The sequence below is a fragment of the Sesamum indicum genome, linkage group LG11, assembly GCF_026168435.1.
Source record: "Sesamum indicum cultivar Baizhima isolate 11 linkage group LG11, ASM2616843v1, whole genome shotgun sequence".
Lineage (NCBI taxonomy): Eukaryota > Viridiplantae > Streptophyta > Magnoliopsida > Lamiales > Pedaliaceae > Sesamum > Sesamum indicum.
Window position 1 is genome coordinate 13,594,529 of NC_142667.1, and position 15,470 is coordinate 13,609,998.

The 15,470-nt window shown below is 36.0% G+C and overlaps 1 protein-coding gene across 1 annotated transcript; it reads right to left on the reverse strand.

Moving 5' to 3' along the window:
- Positions 1-186: 186 nt before the first annotated feature.
- Positions 187-14,680, reverse strand: LOC105174024 (LETM1-like protein). Its single transcript, XM_011095982.3, has 18 exons — positions 14,504-14,680; positions 12,088-12,580; positions 10,970-11,061; positions 10,511-10,675; positions 10,025-10,418; positions 9,169-9,287; positions 9,014-9,086; positions 8,717-8,934; positions 8,545-8,589; positions 7,318-7,360; positions 6,644-6,835; positions 5,745-5,845; positions 5,535-5,613; positions 4,773-4,922; positions 3,379-3,507; positions 1,460-1,630; positions 849-908; positions 187-758 (listed from the first exon to the last, which is right to left on the reverse strand). Exons 1-18 carry the CDS (start codon positions 14,542-14,544, stop codon positions 654-656), a joined length of 2,670 nt encoding a protein of 889 aa, XP_011094284.1. The 5' UTR covers positions 14,545-14,680; the 3' UTR covers positions 187-653.
- Between the last annotated feature and the right edge of the window lie 790 nt (positions 14,681-15,470).

A 15,470-nucleotide genomic window follows, 5' to 3' on the forward strand; every position in this document is an offset into this window, starting at 1 on the left:
GGTCAGATTATTAGTGTACTTCGAAGTACCATTGCCTTGCCTTTTTTTTTTTTTTTTTCTTTCTCTTTTTGTTCTTTTTCTTTCTTATCATTATTAACCAAGTTTTCATCCTTTGAATTCCTCCACCAGATCACCAGACTATTACCCGTCCACACCATAACTGCAGTTTTCAAATGATCCAGAAGAGAACCAAATTCATGCAACCTTAAGTGCTGTATCGCAAACACTCAAACTCTATCCTTCCACACTTGTTCATGTCGTAATCTATAATTGCTTCAATGTTACAAGCTACACATTGGAAATTACAGTGTCGACTCCAGTATCAGTAGAGAACCAGAAACAAACTACAAGAAGCTGGAGTCTGATCAACTACATGATAGAGTTATATACATGGTAGCAAAACAAATGGATAGTACAACAAATTGCCAGTTTGCGAACATCACGCAGTTGACGGAATTAGAAAGCAGGGTCACCCATGTAGCAACCGGGTGAACCAGCTAATCCAGTCAATGCCAGAAGACTGCAGCCCTTTGGTGCCTTACTATAAAATGAGCTAATGGCAACCATTTGGGGTGTGATCAGTGTGAGAAAATGTTCATTACGCAGCATGGTGCATAGGGCTAGAATGTCTGGTTGAGGCTTCTGTTGGGATATTATTCCTCATCATTTTCATTTGCACTTACCCCATCTTCCATTTCCTTTACTTTCTCCAGCTGCCTCAAGAGATATAACCTTTCAGGTCCATAAGTGGAAGGTATCTGCCAGTAAAAACAAGTGAATTCTTCTCTTAGGTTGTGTTATGTCCGTAAAAGATTAACCGATACTATAGAGGGTTCACTTATACAAACCAATGACGGCATGTAGCGTTGAATTGCAGCTAACATAGCAGCATGACCTACTGCAGTGACCTGCAAAGATGTATCGGCAAATACATTAAAGATAGGGCATCGAGATCAGCTTATTTGAAATAGGAGGAGAAGGCAAAGGAATGCTGTATTATGGTCATTGTTAAACTCATCAGTCAGCAGGTAATTTTCTCATTCTTGCAAGCTCTGCACTTGGTGGCTATCTTAAGTGTTATATGGAAGTGCATGTCCTTTAATTTGCTCTGATTAAAACCTTTATGCAATAAAAAGAATTCGTTTATTTGCAAAAGACCTTGTGACGACTTGTGAATGTCAAATCATATGTACAAAGAAAGCAATCAATGAGCTTGAGATTATAAAAGAAAAGACCAATACATTATGGCATATATTGAGCACAGACACAGCAAGGAAGAACTAGTGAAAGTGCAGGATGACTAAAAACATGCTGGCAGGGTAACTTCCACTAATAAAGTCAAACCCTTGCAGGTTAATGGCCATGACCAACTCAAAATCCTCAAGAATTGCCACTAGAAACAAATATTAACAGATAGATCAGATGCAGACTTTATCCAAACCAAGACCTCATTTCTTACCGGAAGGAGCATGAGAATGCCAATTGGGACAACTGATGCTAAATCGGTCAATGTTCTTCTGAGAGCCTGTTTTTCTTTTTCTGTTAATTCATCCCCTATTAGCACTCTCTGAAGCAGACCCAAAGCAGCAGCAGTGTCAATGGCTAGAAGCTGAGTGCCTTGTAAAACATCCTGCTCATGAACATAAAAAATTTTAAGACATTGCAAAATAATGAGAAATGTATGGTTAATTATCAGTCATGCAGAGGAGACAAGAAAATTTGTTACAAGTTGTCATTACCAGAGATGTCTGGCCTCATCCAGTAATACACAAGACTTGATGGAGAAACATTACAAGATCAGTTTGGAAAAATTCTTGCTTTATTGAAACATAATTTCAGGTGAAACATTCACAAGCACGAATCCAGCAACAAGAAGTTGGCTAATGATCAACTGAAGGAGCTACTGCAAAGGCCACATGGAGTAACTTTTCACAGAAGAATAAAGAAGATCGTCCCACTAACTTCTAGTTTATTATTTAGATCATGAATTCCCCACTACTCACCTGGCAAGGATTTTGCTTCAGGAAACAAAAGAGTTGCTGTTGTTGGAATTTAATTTTAAGTAGTTTAAGAAAGAAAATGAAGCATATCATGAAGGCATAACTGCAAGAAAATCTAAATATAAGGTACTATATATAATTTTCTCTGACCAAGCAGCAGATGCCGCTATCATTTGTTCCCGAAATTATATCTTTCACTTGTTCCGAAATTCATAAAATTTGCAAATATGCAGTCAGAAGCCTGAGAAAGAGGAGAAGAGGGAGAGTGGGCTAAATCTTTTAAGTACCTGATTAATAGTGTAATGCTTTTAAGTTCCAGGTTAGATTTTTAAATCTTTATTAACAATGGTTGACAAAGTAGACAATTTTTTAAGAAGTCCCATTTGTCTATAACCTACTGTAGAGGATGAAGAAACAATTTCAATTAGTCTCTCTTTATTGTATATGCTATTACATACAACTCCTACTTATTTTTATTGCCTAAAATATTTATTCTCCATAGTCCTTAAACAATGTAAGTTGTGTAAAAGAGACTTCGATAATAATACTACAATAAGTTTTATTTATCAATCTCATATTTAATAGTATTTCATTGTGGAACATGACTAGTTCAAATTACATAAAATAAAACCAGACCTGAAAGATATTTGACGGAGTTATTATGTTTAGACATTGAAATGTGTAGTCTCTTTCAAAAGCTTGTGCTACTCTGATACTTTCAAGTTATTGAGATGAGCTAAAACCAAAGCCATGTTAAAAGAATTATCAAAGTTCATCAAAAAGGATAATACATAACCTTTAAATTGGTCAAATTGGACTGGAGGTATATACAACTCTTTCAAAACTCGAATAGGTACTTGGATCTGGCCTAAAAACACCCGGAGGTACACTGGATTATCCTCTGTCTAGCTTGACAGCAGTATCTTTATCACAAAAGAAATTAATAACACCAGACAACCACACCATCTGAGTTGCAGTGCTCAAATCTAACAATATCGACAAAAATGGGCATTAAAGCTTCAAAGTTTATACCCTGGTCGCTAAAATTATCCTAAGAAGACAAATTTTATTGAAAACTTCTTTGCCACATGATGATTGTGATTCCACTCAACATAACCTCTTGGACAGAAATTTGTTATTGCACGAAGAATCATTCTTCATTGTCAGAGCATGATAAAAGAGTAAATGCACATAATCTTGGAATAATATCTCCTAATGTGCTTTGGTCAAGCCCAAACAGTTGGAGCCACAACTTCTTTTACAACTAGATTTATTTTCAGGAGAACGTGCCACTTCAGCTCATAACCATAACAATGAACGAAGAACCAAAATACATGGCAAAGCTATTGTCAGATATAAAGCCATAAGATATTCATACCGTGCTTGTCTTTTTCAGCTTATTCAGTGATTTATCAATAATACCATCTTTCTTCTGAACCTGAACCAACCTAGTGTCTTTAGAATCAGTACCATATACTGATGCAACATCTTTAACCTGAATTTCCTCCTGCATAAAAGCATTGCATCAATCCCATCAAATAAGACAGTAACCTAACAGCCTCAAGGGTGAGTAGAAAAATTATTCAACTACAAACACGTCAAAATGAACTAGAAGTGCATGTAATAGACTCCAAGCGATCAAATTCAGAACCAATTCTACTATTCAGATACTTCTTCGGTTTAGGCCACTCAGACAAGAAAGGAAACAGTGAACAAATAGAAGGTGTTCGTTAAACCATCTCAATTTGACAACTTGAAAATTATTGACTTTTGATTAGTGGCTAGAAGACCTCCCAAAGAAAGAAGCTTTTATTTTTTGTTTTGTAAAACATAATTCAATTTTATTACAAATAGATTTAGAGAGACTGGAAGATAATTTAGACAGTTGAGAATCAACAAGAAGTGAAAGGTGCGCTAGTGACATTTTCGGACTGCTTGATATCGACATCACTTAATTCACAGAAGATCTATGCTTTATGCATTAACTGAAAACAACTTACCCTCCTCATCATCCATGTGAAGGATGTGTCCTTTTATTTATATCCATGTACTCTTAAATACATCATTTCAAGTTTCAAATAAAGACATGATATTTCACTTAAAAAGTTGTGTATTAAACTGAATGCAGTCAACTGGGCAACAGTGATCAAAGCAAGTGGTATAGCGTAAAGCAGAAGTAGTTAATAAACATAAGTGTTAAGAATATTTGCTTTCTAGCAGAGTCACATGGTCATCCTTTAGAATCCATAGGTGATAAATCATCACATGGCACCCATCAATATTGCAGGTCTAAAAGGCTGCACTTCCATCGTAGCCAGATGATAGCTTCTCTCACCGAGGTGAGAACTGATAATTTATGGTCACACCAGCTACATGAAACTCTCATTCTCCTATATTGGCACAAAAAATTATTACAAAGCACAACACAACTTCAAAAGTTTAATGATCTCTGGTAGAAGACAATGGAGCTAATAGTTTAATTATATGCCAAGTGACCAAATTTTCCATCCATAATATAGCACTCTATAGTAAAGAGAAATTATCTTATAACTACTTTGGTGCTGATGGACATACAAGGATTCCTTGGGTTTGCAGAGATACCCAACACTTGGTATAGCACCAGAGAGAAAAAAATGCCTGACTAATTTTATATTTGGAATAGTATCTCACAAGAATCATAGAATCAAAAAGAGGACTACCTGAAGATCTATATCTCTAGGCTAACAAATGACCAATTATTAACTACAATCTGGTAGGAGAGTCGCAATGTACCTCTTCATATTCACATCGGTCCGCACTTCTCTGAACTCGTTTCTCAAGTTCCATTAGTTCACTCCTTAAAAGTTCAAACCGCTGAATTTCATTTGATTCCGAGTCAGCTATTTCCTCACTTGCAGTTTCGTGTTCAAAGAATCCATCATCCTGCCAAAGGTGAAGAACATAAATCCTAGATTAGGACATTTAACTTAGTATGTAACTCAACTATACATCAGTTCTATCAGAATCAAAAATACACAACACATAAGGACGCAGCAAAATAAAATCCAAAGCTACATGAGCTGGTCAATCTCTATCCTTCTTCATGACCAATATTCTATACTAGGTGAAATACAGTTCATACTTTCCAACTGACAAAGTGATAGTTTCCCGAATTTGACAGAGTTACATGCAAAAGAATTTTGTGAATTTATAAGCAGCGGAATGTTTTCTGAGAGCAGTAAATAAAATTTTCCATAGGAAACATCAGAAGTATTATTTATGTACCAGGTATTAAAGCTAAACCAAATTCCAAGAGACACCAAGTAAATAGCGTAGATATGGTGTCTTTCTAGACTGAATGGTCAAGGAAATCAAGTGGTGTAGGCATCTGCTGGCACATAGGAAAATAGCTCAAGAGCTGGGGTACCCGACAATGCAAACAATAATTGCAGAAAATTCAGAACTTAAACCATTCTTCAACAGAAGAAACATTGCAGCACACAAATAAATAAGTGTACAAACAATCAATGATTTATCGAATCAATTGTGGCATACACTATCACTGGCAGGTGGAGAGCTCAGGCCAGACGGTTTGGCTGGGCGGCGTATTAAGAAACTCCATAATCCAGGAGAACTGGTAACCCATAAAAGAAATATACTTGTCAGCACTAAAAACAAGCCAATCAACTGCAAGTTCGCATAAATTATCATTTTCTTTTTAACAAAAAGACTGAATAATAGTAAGAGCACAACAAAATCTTGTACCTGCTGTTCTTATCCATTTCTTTGTTGGAACTTTTGCTACCTTTTCCTCGGGAATACTGTATCTGCTCACCCGCTGGAATTCTAGACCCACTGACATCTCCCTAGTAGATCAAACAAAAGCCAAAAAGCAACAAATAGAAATTCACTTTTGGGACACTGATCCATAATCAGTACGTAAAGAGAATAGGTTACATAATTTTTATGTATATCTAACCAAGTTTGTAACAGTAAAATGGAATACATATGTCAAGAGTTCAACATGCTCGCAGTGATAACCGTAAGTAGACAAAAGAAACAAGAAATGATGCTTTTGCATTACTCAAAAAGATCAATAATGAATGAAGAAACCAAGGAATATTCAGTCAAATCACTCTTTTGACTGGTACAAATTTTATTTCTAGGTAATAGAATCATTTTCCTGCTTTTGTTCTCATGTATATCTAAAAGTTCAAAATTGTTATATATTTGACCCGTTTATTTCTGGTATTAGAATTACATTTTGATTCCAAAGATGTTCATTAACAATCTTTAACATCTCTCCAGCATATCAAAATTGGTTCTGCATGTGTCCATATGTTTCCTCAGCGAGTTCAAAAGATCAGCAAACTAAAATAATTGACCTTAAAAGAAAACTAAGGCATCTATGAGAACATTTTCATAGCCCTAAAAGACATGGCATGCTTCCAAGATGCAAACGAACATACTGAAACAACAATGAAACCAGAAAAAGAGCATACGAAAAAGCTTGATTTTGTGTTAATAAAATACTAAATATTTTATCTCTATCAAGAGAAATTCCCAGTAAAAAATGACAATTGAGGCTTAGGTGCTCACAAAGAAATAAGAAAGTACAATCATAGTTACAAATACCATTGATTCAGGAGAATCTCAGCATATACCTGCTGAAGAGAAGCTTCCTTGGCTCTGAAAGATGCCTCAAGAAATTCAGCCTCTTTCTTAAGCCTTCGAATCCTTTCAAGGTCTGAACAGGCAGCTTTCAAGTGCTCCTTTCCAGAACTAGAGCTTGACACATGCAGCTCCTGAAGTAATTCTTCAAGCCGTAAAAGAGCTTCTTCAACACTCTCCAGTGCCTGCAAAACAAAAACACAGTGCATCATTTTAATAATCTATCTCGTAGTTCTGCCACAAGCTAGTTTATATGGACTGGTTCAACCTAATAAATCAATAAGCCATACATAACCATAAAGCAACAGATCCAAACTATAGAATGATAAACTACCAAAAGCCACATCCCTAACTTAGAGCATTTAACTTTATAGAGGACCAAAAAAAAAAATTCAATTTTAAGATTGATGAATGAAACAACTATAATTGATTCTGCACTGTAGAAACCACATTCACAATATGACGATACTCTCTGGCTAACATCACTTGTGACCAATGAACACTTTGCTGGATGCAGAGGCAAAGGGGAGGAATCTGAGACATAAACATTTCAGTTTAAGAATTCACTTCCCACCCAAAGGCAATGGCAGCCTCAACTATTGCATGAAAGCAAAGCAAAAACCATCTACAATTAGCTTCACATAAATACAGATTCTAAAATAAGTACCTTATCAAACGATAGTGACTCTTTATCAACTGGTGACTGATCCCTGTCAACAATTGTCCAAGCATTAACTCCGGTAATTTACATCAGAAGGTATAATCTAAATCTTGTGACTCGTCAAAAATAACAACTTTCTGACAAAAAATTACTAGCTGATCGTGAATCATAACCAATTTCCAAAAAATAGAGCATCTTCCACTCTTAGCATTCCAGGATCACATTAGAGTGAGAAGTACATGCTCGACTTGGTCATATCCAAACCAACATAACTTCTTCATTCACTTTTTATAGGACAAGTACCATAAACCCTTCCATTTGATAGTGTAGGAATATACAAAATTTTATTACCTATAAAACCAATGAGTATAAATAAAATGATGGATAATATGATTCGCAAGGAGATGCAGACTGAGCATCCCTAAGGCAACGTCCAGTACAACTAGCTGTAAAGACCTGACGCTTAGAGAAGAAGAAAGAGTTGAACGATTGCCATCATATGCACTGAATGGCTGTTCAGACACTTTCAAGAATGACCTTGTGACCAAGCACCGTAGATTTTGTCTTTAACAAGGTTCTCTCCCCCACGCCCCATCCCTGCCAGGTTCATTTTGTAAACAAAAATATGGAAGTTGAAAATTTTATGCATCAGAAAAGATTGGGTTTTATGCAAAAGATTTTGGAAACCTCCAACTTTGCTTTTAATGCTAATTCATGATTGATGACTAAAAAGCAACATTATGGAACAACCCTGTTAAAGCATGATATTATTTATTCAGAATTTTCCATCTGAACGATTTGTTAATCGACAAAAATGGAACGATATGACAAGGCCAACCCTCTTAGTGTCCCAGTGAAAGAATATAACTTCAGAGGAATCTATACAAGCAACCCTCTTATTGTCCCAGTGAAAGAATATAACTTCAAAGGAATGTATACAAGCACAGTATTGCGGATCTTCTCAAAGATCCTATTAGTCTCACCTTTCTAAGTTTTCTCAGAGAAGAACTGCAAAAATTGTATATTACATAAAGGCTAATCTTGGTACAGTAATCTACAATCAAGTTAATATTTAAACGTGTTTGTTGATATGTCGTAGTCATCATTCATCACGGATATACTTGAACAGTCTACTAGACAAATTAAAGCAACAGAATTTCTCCTTTTCCAACAAAAAGCAAAAGAGAGGATACAGAAAGGAGGATTAACACGGCATTCCCTCCTTCAACTTACTTTTGTATTCCGAGCTCTTCCATGCATGCTTTTAATTTGTTGTGCCTGAAATAGGTGAATGCAGTCCACATTAGTGATTTAAAATTCAATATATTGACTTCAAAAAGTACAAATAGTGGCTACTGATTAGGAATTCAATACATTGAATTAGAAAATTCTAAAAGTTGGATACCCTTTAGAAAGGAACCTAGCTGCCTTAACATTAGATGGATTCTCCAGCCATTTACTGTACTTTATAAAGCTCTCGATCCAGTGAGAGCACACATCTAATACCAGGGGAATAGCTTCAGTATTTGGGGGACCCTCTTTAGTTTTGTGTCCAACAACATGTATGGGGGTACTGCTGGTGCCTGCATAAAAAGGTAGCCAATCCAGCTCTTCACACACAACCTGTTGTTACATCGAAAAGATATTTTAGTTTCTTCCACCATGTAAACGCTTCTTAATGCTGATTTATTCCCATGCTAACCTCCACATACAGTTGGTAAGAACTAATTGCTGACAGCTGAGGATAATATAGCACGCTTCCTCCAATTAGGTACCTGCTTGGAGAAGATAGTAAATTACAGAGAAAAGTTTGAAGTGCACAGAAACAAAAAGGAATGCATCTCTTGGAAATTGCACCTTATAAGTCCTTCAACAGGTTCATCCATGGACTCAAAGCCATTAGCGAATAGAAAGGACTGTGTACTTCTCCCCAAGGCAATGAAGAACCCAAATATGGTCAAATCCCTCTCCAGAACCTCCATGATAATAAGAAAGGGAGAATCAGCCTTGAGCACCAAAGCCAAGAAAGAATCCAAATTTCTATTCACATAATTTGCACATAAAGAAAAGCTCAGAAATGATTATAAGAACTCCTTCTTACCATTGTTTTCAACTAAATGTTCGTAAACTAATAAATGCTTTGTGAGATTAATCTGTACAGCATCCCCATAGAACAATACCATGCACTTTAACTAAAATTCACCACTGCTATTCACTAACTAAACATCAATATGAAGACCATACCATCAGGCTTCATAACCCTGCTCATAAAATTCTACTGAGTGCTTTAACAACATTTGCGAGAATTTGTTACTGGATTCTCAATTTTCATAGTGAATTTCAACTTCTAGCAGTGTTCACAGACTACCCAAGCAAAAAAGTGGGCGAACGGTAAGGTAAACAAAGTTGGCTTCCTATCACCGAATGGGGAATAGCGAATAACGTAGTTGCTTGACATCATCTGAAGTATATAAAACTTTTAATCATCTTTCCTAACAGAAAACTTGCTCATTCTTTCAGATGTAAGTGATTATGCAGCAATCCTCTGACAGCTGAAACTTGATAAACCAAAATAGTATTTAAACCTAAGATATATTTGGTTTATAAAGAAATAATTATCTTGATTATAGCTTCATATCTTTAAACCACATCTTCTCATTTATCAACTAACAAAGCATGTGTAGTTATGACTAGAAACTTCTTCCAGACTAACCTCAATACTTTCGCTTGTTGTGAGTCTGGACCATATTCTCTCCCGATCAATGGCTCGTTGCAGCTGTTTTTGTACTAGACTCACCCAAAACATAATCTCTTCAGCACCCAACTCATTCTTTATTCGGCATGCAGCAGCTCGAGGACCAAAATGGACAAGAAATTCTCTACGCAGACCAATTTCCTTTATCAAATGATAAGCTTGGCGAACAGGAACAAATTCAACCAGCATGTCCATCAATCTTCCAGTTATGTCGGGAAGAACCGAAAAGAATTGAGCACAAGATACTTTAGTTGGGCCAAGTTTCATGATTGCTGCGATGCAACTAAGTACAAGCATGAGAAGGGATATGTCACTTGGATTGCCTGAAACCGAGGAAACGTCTTTTCTGTATCTGTAAAACAAACAAACTCACTAATAGTTAAATGAGGGTGTTTATGGAAATAGACATATGGTCATGACACATTAAATGAGGTTAGTACTTACAGCAAAGTAGCGGAGGCAAAACGCTGCTCCTTTTCAAAATAATTAATGAAACTGGTCACCACAGTTGGCATTTGCTCAGACCAAAACCAATCGTAAGCTTCAGGCTGTTTGGCTAACAACTTCTCGTTAATTATGCTCTCCAATGGAGCAGATTGCCGGGACAGGCTACATTAAGGCAAAAATAGAAAGGTTATAAATGTCAACAAATGTCTTTCCAATATATCACAACACCTACAAACTGAAAACTCTCATGCATGCAACAATAAAATCCATGATAAGATAAATTGTATGTATATGAAAATCACAAACCTAATATCAAACAAAGGACAAAGTTACAAAAGCATTGAAATTTTTTAACCCAAAATAGAGAGGGGAAATCTAAAAGGAGTTAAGCCTCTTCCTAGATCTTACAATTATTCTAGAAAAATTGAAGCCAGAAAACCAGAAATGGATTCTTACCTCCTCTGTACAAAAACATTGATATCTCTGTCTCTTCCATCACCTCGAGATGAGATCTCGCTTGCTGCTTGTAGAAGAGCATACGCAGAGGCCTGAAGGAATTTAAAAATCTTAGGCAACCAAATAGGTGATAACACAAAAAACAAAAACCAGACTGAACTCTTGCCATGCTATTGACGCTAATACCATCAGTAAGTATTCTCCACTTATCACTATACTGAACTATTTGATACAAATCAATATGAACTCCATAAAGAATACAAACAGTAAATGAGGTAAAAGATTACGGGGACTTGAAGAGTAGTTCACCAGTCAAGAGCAGGGAATCAGCAAAGAGAGGTACTCCAGCAGGAGATCACTTGACCAACATGCAAAGTTATAAGATCTTTTCTTTCTTTAATTCAAAGCAGATTTCACAAAAGATTCACACTGAATGAGTTGTTGAGCTAGCATTAATTTTTTATGTCAAGTCCTAGTGTCACACAGAAGAAAGAAATAGACAGGTAAATAAAATCCGCTATTTGTTGGTTCAAGGATATTTCTAAAGAAAGGCCACTTAATATGCTGTTCAGCTAGCATTGATTTCATATTGTAGTTTAACATGTCATCAGTGGAACAAGAAAGACAGAAGGTGAAATAAAATCTCTATTATGGAAAATGAATCAACTTTATCAGAATACTCGTGCACCTTTTCACAAAACTATAATTTCGATCGAAATAGTGGACTGCATGCCGTGGCATAATTTAGGAAATTTTGCTTTCAGGAAATTAGTTCCTATTATTGAAATCAATCAGGCCAAAATTTATGCACAATGACTGCTCCCTGCAGTCTTCAGAACTTGAAGGCTGTAAGTGAAAAAGATCAAATATCGATTTAAGTTTTCAAGACTTCTCTTGGTTAGAGTTAGAGTTCATCTATATATGCTGATGCAATAAGAAAAATCCATAGTACAAATGCAAGTATCAAGTTTTGGCCATCTTATTAGATAAATAGTGAAGAGAAACAAAGGCTTCAGATTTGATTGATAAAAGAAGAAAGCATTAAGAATCTCATGGCACCAACACAACCTAAACAAAGGCAGGTACCAAGTAAAATGCTATAATATTGTACTGCCGACCTGATAAGAAAGTGCCTTAGCCCAACTGCTTTTGTCTACACCAAGCCAGGCAGTTGAGAACCAGGATATCTTTGACAAAGTGCTTTGCTCTTTAATTGCCAGCTCAAATACCCTTGCAGCATCATGCAATAATTGGACAAGGCCTGTGTTGTTATCTTCATCCTGCAAAGACTGATTCAATTTATATCTCATTTCCTCAACATCATTGCTGGTTCTTGCTTGCGGACTTCCATTAACTGTCACACCATCATCAGCAGAAGCCAAATGCAGGAGACGGTCTATCCTCCTTACTTTATGAAAGCTACCAGATTGTTTTCTTAAATCTGACAACCTGAAGCTAAGACTAAATTTACCATTTTCCCCATGGGAAAGCCTTACATGATTTTTCTTCCTTGTATAACAATGATAAAATATCAGGTGATCCAAACCAACAATATTTCCATTAAAGAAATAGGCTTTGACTGGTTTAACTGGAGACCATGGACCTGAGGAGCTGCAAGCGAGAAGGACCAGGATGAGCCACGTGCACAAATAACACAAAATGCTTCATCAAAGTTCGACTATAAAATAAGGGAAATTGTGTCCCAAGTTCCTGGAACCAGCTGCATTATCACACCTTTCCACCTATTCAACCCATAAATAAGAAAAAGAACCTATTATTTGGTTATATATTCAGTTCCTCTCCCCCTTTTTCTTACCTGATGGACAATTCAAATTATTAATTGCTCCTACATTATCTTTGAAGACACACTCTATTTTCATGTAATGAACCCCACTAAAAATTGCAGAAATCATCAACAACATGGCACAAGAACCAAGAACTAAATCCCACCTACAATTATTGAAACAGTAACAAGATGTATTCTTCCTACATTATTATTTTCAGTTACAAAAAGATAGTCCATCTTCAAATTGAACTAGGCTAATCTTTTACTCGCAAAAGCTTAATTAGAAACTAACAAACAAATTAGGGGGCTGAGGAATGGTTTTCATTTGCAAAAGGATGTATAAAGGCATATATATAACATAGTAAAATCGACGCAGCACTCTCAAATTAACTTTTGCCATCTTTTGCTACAGTAACAAAAAAATACCAATAGTTCATCGATTCCTAATCTCTCACAACGACATTTATCGTTTCTAATAAAGAAGCAAAAAGAAAAATAAAGTTGCATACTTAAATCTCAAAACCTAACCATCAACAAGTTGAATAGGCCCAGGCCTTGATAGCTCATATGCTGCTATTGAATCTAACAAGTTAAGATCAACTGCATGTTTATCTAAAATGCATGTATTATTGCACGCAAACAGTCAGGCTAAAGCTAGTATTCTCCATTTTCTAAAACATAATAGTTTACACAGTACATGCTTCACTTTACTAAGGCATTGCTATTATCCATAAGCTATCAGCAGCACTAGTATGTCAAGAACTGTGATCAAAGACTTACAGGCAGCAGATATCCAGGTTCTCTAGAAAATTTTCTAAAAGAAATTGTGAGAATTCAAAAATTCATTTCCCAAAGTTTTCGCTTAGCCTTCTCAAGTTTGTTTTAACAACCACGATGAACTGCACACGTATCTTCAAAATGAAATTTAACCAACAGTTACAATCGCATCTCCAGTTTTTCTTTTCTTAAGAGGTGAGTCGATCAGCCAAAAACAATTGTCCCCATCTTCCTTTCTTTCTTCCTTTTGAGTGTTTTTGGTGTGTATTTTTGGCCTTTCCTTCTATGTATTGAGATGATTCTATATCAGAAGTTAGGTTTACAGACAACCGTTGCTTTTTTTCTCATTTCAAAAAATCATGACTGATTAACTAGTATTGATCAGAATTCTGAAAAAGTGATTTTTCAGAATAGCTGTTTGGCAACCATTTAGCTGTACCCAACTGCTAAAAATTAATTTACAGAACACATCAACATGTGCCAATTAAATCCTCAATGATCTCAAGTCTTGTCTCATCTCACACTCTTAATTCTCTTTTCTAGATTTCTACTCCCGGAAAAATGAAAACATACAGTTAGCAATGACACTAACACCCAACTAACACAATCTTTTAGCGGCCAGTTCAAAATCTAATTATACAGTATAAACCACAGAAGAAGAATACACTCAGCAAACTTCTCCACCCAAAAAAAATAGAGAAAGAAATAGAATCACGGCACGAAGAAACTGCAAAAAGCCAACTTCGATTACTTCCATATACCAACTGCGTCCCAAATTCCATTTCAGATTATTATATCCTTCCAAAAAAAAACTTAAAATGATTAAATGAGAAGCAGCCGGAACTCAATTACAAATGACTATAATAGATATCTAATGCAAATAGCACAGAATTCTCCAGCAATTAACGGAAACATGTAATGCAGAATAAGATGTAAGCAAAAACGACAATTGTTAAAAGAAAAAGAATTACCTGGAAGAAACGAAGTTGTGGTGGCGCGCCTGGAAAGACATAAATTCATACAGAACTTAGGGGTGCAATTTTGAAGGCACGGATACCGTAGTGATAATGGCTGCTGAGAGAGAGAGAGAGAGAGAGAACAGAAGAAATAGGAAAATAGAAAATTGGTGGGAAATTGTGAGAAGAAGAGAGAAGAGAACATTATTATTTTATTTTATTTTATTTTTCTGGGGTCAAAAAGAATTGGGGATTGCTGACTTGGCATGGAGGGCTTCTATCCATTGACGTGGGAAATCAGTTCATCACATATATAAAACTGGGCTGTCTGGATCCCGACCTGACCCGTAACATCATATGTTAATCCTGGGCCGTAATTGATCTGGACTTTGGAGCCCTGGGGCCCGGCCCACACAATCTCCTCGATACCCACTTGAACATATTTTCCATAATACTTTCAGCCACAAAAAATTTTGAACTCGTGCTCGAGCAATATTTAGGCATTTGTCAATTTTTATACTAATTTCTGTTCTGTAAGAAATTATTAACTCGTCTCATAGAATTCTTATTTTCCCCACTAAGAGAAACGAAATAAATTATCTCTTACTAATTCTTAAATGAATAAAGCACTTACATGGAGCATTTTTCATCCAAACTTGATGAAAATAAATAATTGTAAATAGAGAATATTTAAAAGAGTAAAGTGTAGTTTTCCGAGAATATATTAAGAATAAGAGTTGATGTGCATAAAAATAAGTTGGCCCAAAAAAGTTCAAGCAATAAAAAAATAAAAAAGAAACGGAAGGCCCATAACATCTTAGGAGGCTCAAAAAGACCTAACAGGCAACCCTAGCGGGTGTTCCCCCAGAGAATAGATTGGCAAAGAGAAGAGGCGCAAGGCATTTACTTACTCGGACCATAATCAAAGCCCAATAAAATATTCGGCCCAAAAAACCCATAGACGTGGCATCTCACTCTCCCA